Source organism: Bactrocera neohumeralis, chromosome 6, assembly GCF_024586455.1.
Source record: "Bactrocera neohumeralis isolate Rockhampton chromosome 6, APGP_CSIRO_Bneo_wtdbg2-racon-allhic-juicebox.fasta_v2, whole genome shotgun sequence".
Lineage (NCBI taxonomy): Eukaryota > Metazoa > Arthropoda > Insecta > Diptera > Tephritidae > Bactrocera > Bactrocera neohumeralis.
In genome coordinates this window covers 48,167,682-48,177,705 of record NC_065923.1, presented here as the reverse complement: position 1 = coordinate 48,177,705, position 10,024 = coordinate 48,167,682, and the positions used below count along the sequence as shown (strand labels likewise).

The following is a 10,024-nucleotide window of genomic DNA, read 5'->3' as shown; positions in this document are numbered from 1 at the left end:
ACAATTTATATAATTTGACATTTTGAAATTCCCAAACCGGAAATAGTTATATAAAGATAAATTTTAAGGCGCACAGAAATTTAAACACTCAAAAACACAACAATAAAATTAAATAAACACCAAATGTGCCAGATTCTTTAAATTTTCATAAAAAATTATACCACAATTTATAAAAAACCTCTAATTAATAATTATATACAAATAAAGTTTACTCGAACAGACCTTTATGGATTCAAATATTCTCAATAATCGAAATGCAACTCTGTCACACAGCTGATTAACGCTAAAAACCTATTCAAATCCTATATAAATTGGTGGGGAATTGTGCATTTTCCAACCGGAAATAGTTATCATTATTTGTATGCTAAAACTAATAATTTATAAAAATGTGTGAAATTCGTTGTTTATAGAATCTGAGATTGTGTGTGGATAAAATGAATTACTAATTTATAAATTATACAATGGGTTTTGTCGCAACTTAAAAGAAACGTTTCAAACTGGTTAGCTATTTTATTAAAACATAACTATTAATATTTGTTACAACTAGACTTAATATAAAATAAAATTTTGTACATTTGATATAGTGAATCAACTAAAATAATACACAAACGCTTGTATTTGCTTTGATTCGCCCACAGAAACTACTAAAATAGGCACAGGGTACTTCTGCAAGTTGTATATATTTGTTATTTCTGCATGCGTAGGGAACGGCTCATGTACCCCTAGTATCAGTAAACGGAAAGTTGGTGGCTTTGGTGATCGCTTTTTGAATCCATTATTATGAAGGTACAAATCGAAAGCTATGTGTAAATTGCGTACCTCCTCCTCCGCGTTTATATTGGCATCGCCCATTTGAATAATGTCGAATTTTGCGAATGTTGCTTGCAATTGTTTGTATTCCGGTTCATCTTTGAGACAATCAAGAAAGCTTTTTTGATTAGATGCAACCTCTAGACATCTTCGTTTCGTCTCTGTTGGATTTTCTGCTTCCTCAATTGTGATTTTTCGTTTACCAGTAGATATGACTTTTCCATTGAAATTTATGGATGATGAATCTGCTTCGCTTAATTGTTGTTGTTCGTGTATCTGTTGTTTGGTTATGCATTCCTTAATTTGTTTCATTTCCTTTTTTACTTTTACAAAATGTGGAGACTTTTTTACATTTTCGGGTATTGCGCGATTATTAATGACATTTAATGCCAGTGCCCAAGCACAGTCCTCTTCGGTTGGTTCGATGTTGTCGTAATAAGGAATATTTTGATGTCTCACTAAAATATAGCCAATGCGCGTTAGATGTGCATATACAAGATATTCATTGCATTTAGGGGTAGCTGTCTCTCCCAAAAGTAATAAATAAGCCTGTTCAATTGACATTATCATGGAGTGATATTCTAATTGCAAACGATTCTGAAAGCACATTAATTGATTAACTGCAGTTTTTTAATCATTATTTAAAAATCTTACCATTTCTAAGAGAAAAAGCGCCTCGTAATATTCCAAATATAGACGACCACCATGACTATAACCAAAATTTCCAAATTTGCCATCTTTACGTAGCACGTGTACCGCTTTTTCGTCTTGGTCCCAAGTAGCCAGCGCTCGTCCGCCCAAGCGGTCAGTTCGTGGCAAGGAAAGTTGCTTCCGTAAATCATCTAAAGTTAATATAATTGTAATTTGAATTAATTTGTTAGCAATTGTAATTATTTCAACATACCATACAGTTTATTTAGTTCAAGTGCTTCCTCTACTGTGCCCTCAGGAACTGTTCGTTTAAGACCAGATTGAGATTGTTTGTCAACTTTAGCCGTAGACATTTTTTCCATTTAATCTTTTTCCCTAATTTTTAATTTATATATTTTATAATTGTAAATCTTAAAAATTAGTTATTATTTTATGAAAGTTTGTAAACAAAACAAAAGTGATAAATGTGGAGTAGAGGTAAGTTGAAACGCAATGCTGCCATATTTTAAATAGAAAAAAATATTTTCTTCGCTTTGACTTAAATAATTTTGTTAAATTGAATATTTTGCACATAAGAAACTTTTCAACAAAAACTCATTGATTAGTATGTATTTAGTAACTATTAGATTTATTTTTTTTAGTTCTTATATTAAACCAAGCGCAATTTTTTCAAGTGACAAATAACATTTTTTACGGAAGTTTTCAAGTATGATACACGTTCTGTACTTTTACGCTTCTGTATAAAATAGTTGGCAACGCTAAAGTTCAATCGATTATTAGACATTCCTTGAAAACAGCTGTTGGAAAGTAAATAAATAATTGAAACAATATCCGGCTGTTATTTTAAATAATGTGCAAAGTTAACGACGAGCTAAACTAATACATGAAAATACTCAAAAAGAAATATTTAATTGCTCTCCTATTGGTAAAATTGAAAATTATAAAATATTGTTTGTAATATGCTTTTTATGTTAAGCGTGAAAATACTTACTGTGTAGTGTGCAATACGTAAAATTAACTTTTACTTGTGTTTCTGCTATCAGTACTCACTGATATGTTTTAGTGCCTGATAGTAAAAAGTAAAAGCTGATCCTTCTAGAAAACTTACGTACCGTGCAGCGAATAAATCAACCAAGCCCGCCAAATGTATAAGAATAATACTTCCAACATTTATTTCGATTCGTTGCTTGCTTTGTAAAATTGAATTCATAATTTTCCATTTTTACAAAACGTTGTACATACGAAAATTCTTAACAATTACAATTTTAAAATAGTGTAAACAATTTTCGTTAGTAAATTAGATTAGGGTGATTTCGGTAGATATAATTTTGTTAAATATACAGCTAACCCTTATCCTTCTTACTCGATTTCTCAGGCGTAACGCGCATTAAGCCTTTTAAAGCTATGCACTAGTTGGAGCTTAAGTTCTTCGTAATTACTTTTGTAAGCGAGACAAAAGCAGCAAAAGGCGCTTGCTCCATGGCGCTTGAAAAGATATTGGAAGCGTCTGTTCCAAAATACAACTACTTCAAATACTTGCAATTACTCGGTCAACTGCTTTGCTGACAGGTGCCGCTCGTCCGTATTTATAATCTGTATGATACTAGCAAAATATAATTCTGCTGGAGGATGGTGTTGTTGTTTTTGTTAATATTAAATCACGTATTTCGTCGTCGTCTAAGTCGTTACTAAATGCGCGTGTAATTACAGAATAAATACAACATAATTAGTTTACAACACTTGTTTTGTTGTGGGAGAAAATTGGTGATTTTATATGACGCACACAGAAGCATAAAGAAAATGCAAGTGCAAAATGGTAAAAAAGAAAAGAGTGTGAAATTACAATATTTTACAAACAATAAATAAGTTTAAAACAAAGTTGAAAATTTAGTAGCGATTTATGTTTTAATTTTCGTAAAATTTACTCTTATGCACCAACACTATGTTAGATTTTTATTGGTTATGTTTTTCATTTTCTTTTTTTTTGGAAAAGTGACATTAATAATAAATTAAAAGTTGACAGTGACTTAAGAGTTAATTGCTTTTGTTTACATCTAATTAAACGAATACAACAAAAACGCAGTACACGTTCAGACATGAATATACAAGATACAGGTTGAATGTTGCTGACAATGACAACCAATAACAACAATTGGTTAGTTCGGTCGGATTACGGTTTTGATAAGCGCCATTTTTTCCACTTCGTGTGCTGCTAAGTTTTCACTTATGTTTAGGGTGTTTCGTTTATGAAACGAAATTGTTAAAGTTTTGCCGATATTTTTGCACTTAGCGCTTATGCATGTTTGTATGTATATATGTATGCGTTATCAGACACATCACACAGTGCTCAGTAATGATAATCCAAGTTAGGTGACATTGGGATGCAGTTGTGTTGGAGGAGACAGACACGTTGAAATGGGCGTGCACGACGACGGTTTCAGGCAAAAGGCGCAACAAGTTATTGATGCTCTCTTATGGTCTACGAAAAAATAAACAAAAATTTGAAAAATAACAGATACGAAAATTTGAAAAATTTATTAAAAGTTTTTTACGGCATACGTGCAAAAACAAAAACAATATTGCGTTAAAGAAAGTTTAAGTATTAGTGTTGCAAATTATTTAGTTTGAATTAATTAAGCTAAAATGCGACATATGACGAAAATTTGCTTTGGCTAAAATAATAAAAGAAGTGAATCACAAAAACAAAGCGTACAGTTGCAGTGCACAAGCTGATTAAAATACAAAACATTAAGCGTTAGCAGTTGAAAAAGGGATTGAACACAAATATATTATAATTTTTCATGTAAAAAACTATGTGAAGTATGTAATTTATGTGGAACAATGCTTACTATTAGACAAAATAACAGATATCAATATAAAAAATTTCAATTAAAACATATACGTACTTATATATAATAAATGTTGGATGTTGTTAAAAAAAATGGAGCATATTTCACAATCCAAATTAGAACTTACGAAGTATATCTATACGTTTATGGACAAGAAAACAATAATACCACAGTAAAGTAGAAAAAACAAAAATAAGAAAACTGTGATAACAAGGCAAATGCTATTTGTGCCAGCTTCTTATAGCAAGAAACTTTAAAATAGTGAAAAATATTTTAGTTTCCGATAAAAAAGTAAAATATTAAAACAATATGCTTTCCAAAAAAAGTAAGATGTGCTAAAAATATTTAATTTGGTTCTGGATAAAAAAATGTAAATTATTAGAAAATTTTCTGTTTTAATTAAAAAAATTAAGACTTGAAAACTAGTGTGTGTATTAAAAAAAATATTTAACTAGAAAACAGTATATAAAAATATTGTAAACAGGTTAAACCAAAAGTGAATAATAGAAGTTTTTCAAAATAACGCTAACCATAATTATAATTAATTTTCGATTTCAAACCCGTTCAATTTTCCTAGAAACGTAATTGATCGCCCGCTTTCTCAAGCCATAATTTTTTTATATTTACATATTTTTAATAAATGCAAGTTGTTTTTGTTGTATTTTCTGTTTTATTTTCACTTAAAGCCAATGGGTATTTTGCAATAAATTTGTTGGTTATATTTTTTAAAAACAATATATTATGTAAAATTATTATTTTATAGACACTTTTAATGTACGTTTACATTTAAAATCAATATACAGCGTATGTTAATTAAGGTTTATGAAAAAAATATCACTTACAAAGTTAACTTTTAATGTAAAATATTTTTGCGTTTTTTTATATTTTTAGTTTTTGTTTGTAATAAACTCCTGTTAAAATAATATATTCGTGGTTTTTCTTTAATATTATAGTTTAATAATAATTTCTATTATTTAACTTAAGGCCTGTATTGGTTTCTTTTTTTTTGTTTTTGTATTGTTAGCAGAAAATTCATTGAATTTATGCAAATATTTCTAGCTTACTCCGCCTACATGTGGAGGTTTTCTTTGTTCTTGACAAACGGACGGCATACATATTTACAAGAAGTTAAGAAATAAAAAATATTGAAAAAAGACAACGGACAGTGGGAAAAACTGGACGCAATGTTATTAACTATTTAAAAAACTTTAGAACTAACTTATGACGCGTGCTTTGTTGTTGTCGTATTTTTTACTTAATATGTTTTTATTTCATTATTTAGTTTTTTGTTATTTTTTTTAAATTTAATTATTTATCCATTAATTAATAATAATTAATTAGCATTTTATGTGAGAAAATGAACAATTTTCATAGCAATTCATTTTGAATGCATTCGGTTAATACGAACCACCCTACTAATCACAAGGCAAATAGATTTTTTCTCGGTTAGTTTGGCTTCCAGTCGCTGGAATGATCAAATTTCTTTGTATGTTTGTATTAAGTGTCATGGTTTCGCACACAAGCTGGCATACAAGCATTTTTTTCCATTCTCGTATTTTAAAAGTCGAAACAACAACAACTAATATAACAAAAAATGAGCAGTTACTTGGTTTTCTGTTAAATAGAGAGATTACAGCGACGTCAAATGCTACTCAGCGCAATTGTCAAAATCAGCTGCTATGCTGACGTCACATTAGCTCAATTATTATTTTTAATCTCCTACGCTACCAAAGTTCACTGTTAGTTTGTAATAAATATTAGTAAGAAATTTTGTTATTATAAAATTACTTTTGAAAAGCGAAAAAACGTATTGAAATGCGCGAGAGACTGTTACCAGATAAGCACTTCGTTTGTTAATGTAAATATATTTGTAGCGCAAAGGGGAGGCAAAGAATCCTTAGATGCGTTATTTTTCATAAAGAAAGTTGAATGTGTAGTTTATAAATCCCCTTAAGTAGATATTGGCAGCAGTGATGTAAGTGTCTAGTTTGACTGAGCGTAAAATGTGCAGAGTTTCAACTGTTTATGGGCTGAGAATGTGCTGAATTTGTAACTATTATGAGATCTTCTATCTATTTCTTGTTTGAAAATGTGCTAATAGATTATTGCGACTACATTATCAGAGCATGGAACCGATTTTGGGAATAAGGCGCATTTGTGGAGGCATTAGCCGTAACAGAACTCTTTACTCTTGTGAGGTTAAAGGGTTGCGCTGAAATTTAGATTGACTGAGAATGCTGAAGAGATTGCGCTGTAAGTTGGAGCTGAGGAATTATAATCATCTGTTCCTAACTTTTTTAGTATTTTCTACAACTAAGTGGTTGAAATACCAAGACACATTTGTCGTACTTTTATCTGATTTGTCAAGAATATCTAAATAAACTAGGAAAGCTGGCTATGAAACTTTGCTAATGAAGAGTTTGATACTGTTTATAGTTACTAAAATCAAAAAATAAGTAGAGTAGTTGCTAGAAGTTACAACGGAGTATAATTATATCATATAAAGTCTTAAAAATCTGTTTACTGTGCTCAACCTACATATGTACATATGTATGCCTTAAGCAAGGCCTCTGGCTTTTAACACTGTCTTCGCTACGTGATAATACACCGCTGGTTTGGATTTATCTCACGTCTTGCTTCTGTTCGAGTAATCTCTACTTTCTACATGGGTGTATAAAGCCTTTGTTGACCTAATAAAGTATATTTTTTAATGGGGTTCTGAAAAAAATTTCGTGAGAGAGTCACTCAACACATGCTGAGCTATGCAACTGCAGGGTTGTATTGAAGAAGCGGGAATTAAGCTATCAGGTCTAAAATCTAAGCGCGGCATAACACTCGCTGGGTGGCAAGCGCCATATAATTCTTACTTTTAGCTTATAAACTAACTACATTAACTAATATGTAAATGTATGAAATTGTATGGTTATGGATAACATATAATATGTCTACTACATATGTATGTATGTAAGCACGGCGAGATGGTTATGGCAATAACAAGACACTAATGAGAAACAGTTAGATTTTAAAATGCATTTTATGAAGCAGTTTTATTAGAAGAAGGGAAAGCGGGAGAGAGAGAAAGAGAGACAGTGAGCGAGACAAGTTAACTGCTGATTGGGCGATAATATGGTGACACACGAATGCATACGATTGATTGTTTACGGTTTCAACATATTTATGTACATTGGGTGAACTGATTGGCGCAAACATTTCGATATTGATTTTGATTGAGATCGCAATTTCACTGATACACGAACGGGTATACGAGTTAAGTGTTTATTGGAGTGTATATTTGAGTGTGTGACTGTGTGTGTGTGTGATGCTTACTTTTTCATCAGCGAACGAACTTTTTTAATTGTTCGATTCAGAATGGTTTTATTGTTTGCATTGTTGTTGTTGTTGCTGTTGCTGTGCGTGTTGTTTCCGGGCGCATTGCTACTCAGCGAAGTTGACGACGTTTTGCCACTATTCTGACTGCCGCGATGTGTGTGCGCCGACGCGCGCACCTGCGATCTGAACATGCTGCCGCATGAGGTATTGCTGCTGCGCAACGATTGTGTATCATCCGTCGAGCTGACACCCTCTGGGCTGCGACGCGTCACAGGCAGCATGCCGCCGCCGTGCGCCTTCCGTAAGCCGACATCGGCCGGTTCGGGCGTGGTTGCGGCGCTGGATGTGGACACGCTGTCGCCGCGTTGCGTCAACGGTTGTGTGCGTGTGCCGCGTTTGAGATCGGGCGTTGCGGGTGTGGCAAGATTCTGCATACTCTGCGTACCTTCCATGAGCGCCGGCTGTGGTTGCGACGCCACCACCAACGCTAACGTCTTGTCATCGAGGAAATGATCGAGCGAACGCGATTTACGGTGCTGCGCATTCGTTGGCATATTGGCGCTCTTCTCACGTCTAGCGACCGCTTGCGGCGGCGCTTCACTGGAAAACTCGGACAGCGAACCGACCGACGAGGCATAATCGTTGCCCGGTTGCAATGTGCTTGTCGAACTGGCGTTGGTCAGCGCTGTGCTGCCGGCCGTAACACGTGCCGCCATATCGGCAATACGATCGTTGGAGCCCAAACCGTCGGTGGTGTCCAGCAATTCATCGACACTATGACTGCGATAATTAGTGGCAGCACCGGCTGCCGCGCCATTGCTATTGCCATTGTTAATGCCACTGGCCGAGCTGCGCCGGGGTGGCCGATAGCCAGCCGGCGACATATTTTGCATGGAGCCACCCATCAGCAGCGCCTTCGGCTGCGCCATTGTCTGTTGTGTGCGGTACGGCGTGATTAGGTTGCGCTTCGAACCACGCCCGAACATGCTCAGTTGACCGTTGCTGCCGAGCGGCCCGCAGCTGCCGCCGATCCGTTGTCTGGCCGGTGAAGGGGATTGCCGGTATCTATTTGCCTGGTGATTAGCTGCTAGTTTGTGATTAGTATTAATTAAATATGAACGTTCATTAAAATTTGAATTTTGCATTTAGAGTTTTCAGAATTTTTAGTAGCACGAAAGTACTAACATAAATAACTAAGTTAACTGTTTACGTCTTACTAAAGCTAACCTACACTTTAAGTAGTGTGTTTCGAACGCGCGAAAGAAATTTTGAAAACTTTTTGTGTTAGTAACTATTTGTAAGAGTAAATAAATCTTTTGATAAATATCAAATAGTAGGGAGTAAGTTCGAGTTGGGAAACGAGGTGTTCGGTTTTGGGATTAATGTGGAGAATAATTCCTTTTTTTAGTTTTGCTCGTGCTTCCTCACTAAACGCTAGTCTAAATTTAATATCTACTAATAAATATATATGTATGTATATGTATATAGAGGCTTGTATATATTCGAAGAGTTTGCGTTCGCATAATCACTATGCTCATAAACATTCATCAATCTTATTTTGCAGAACATATTTTTATGATAATTGCTTTTGTTTTGTTTTCCTCATTCTTTCTGCATCTTTTTTTTCGTCATAATCATAATATCTCTATGACCTCATATTGCGGGGCAATCCAGGCGACTCATTTGCTCGGCTTAATTTTTTCTTTCGGCTTTTCAACGCTGGATCGCCCCGTTCTATGTATTCGTATTTGTTGTATTTGTAGTTGACGTATTTTGTTGTGCCCCACCTTGTCCGCTGCTATTCGCCGCACCACCGGCACCGCTGACACATACAACGCCACTGCCACCGCCGCCGACGCTGCCGCCGCCCACACTCTGCTGATAGTCGGAGTCATTGCTGTGCATTCTTTGGTAGGTCACCGAGCCCGGTGTGCTGGGTATGCCCACAAGGCGATCCAAATTCTTCTCACCACGCATGAATCTGTCGTGTATGGGGAAGGAAAGAAAGGAAAATATACTTTTTAATAAAGTTGGCAAGGCAATAAAAATCCGTTTGTGTTTTCTGTGCAAAAGTTTCGGTTAAAGTGATTTTAGTTTAAATAAAGTAAAAAAATAATAAAAAATCAAAAATATGTTCCAAATTTTGCAAATGAAATTTTGTGAGTGTGTTGTATGTGTGTACATTACAGAGTTGCCTTAGTATTGAGAGTAGAGAAGAGTTTTGAGTAAAAAATCACTCCAATTCGTAATGTCTCCGATACTTCGCGATTGTGTCCAATCTTTTCTAGTTATTTTAGCATGCAAGTAGTAACAGACAAATTTTGCACCTTCGTCAATCCCTTGACGCGAGTTCATGAGTTAAAAAGTTATATATTCCATTTAAA

The 10,024-nt window shown here is 34.3% G+C and overlaps 2 protein-coding genes across 11 annotated transcripts in view; both read right to left on the bottom strand.

The window, feature by feature from the left end:
• Nucleotides 1–490: 490 nt before the first annotated feature.
• LOC126762600 (uncharacterized) lies at nt 491–1,924 on the bottom strand. The gene is made up of 3 exons (XM_050479471.1): nt 1,715–1,924; nt 1,465–1,652; nt 491–1,407 (listed from the first exon to the last, which is right to left on the bottom strand). The coding sequence occupies exons 1-3, from the start codon at nt 1,821–1,823 to the stop codon at nt 589–591; spliced, it is 1,116 nt and encodes a 371-aa protein (XP_050335428.1). The 5' UTR covers nt 1,824–1,924; the 3' UTR covers nt 491–588.
• Nucleotides 1,925–2,608: 684 nt separating this feature from the next.
• The window catches only part of LOC126762565 (NAD(+) hydrolase sarm1), a 146,207-nt gene continuing 138,791 nt past the window's right edge, over nt 2,609–10,024 (bottom strand). For 5 of the 10 annotated variants that reach the window (XM_050479408.1, XM_050479405.1, XM_050479411.1 and 2 more), the window contains 3 exons: nt 9,428–9,621; nt 7,638–8,727; nt 2,609–3,149 (listed from right to left, as the gene is read on the bottom strand). In XM_050479408.1, the coding sequence (XP_050335365.1) occupies nt 3,065–3,149; nt 7,638–8,727; nt 9,428–9,621 (1,369 nt within the window). In that variant the 3' untranslated portion in view covers nt 2,609–3,064. Of the gene's footprint in view, nt 3,150–3,340; nt 3,941–7,637; nt 8,728–9,115; nt 9,622–10,024 lie in introns of those variants that run through there. The other 5 variants (XM_050479409.1, XM_050479406.1, XM_050479407.1 and 2 more) reach the window with 4 other exon arrangements.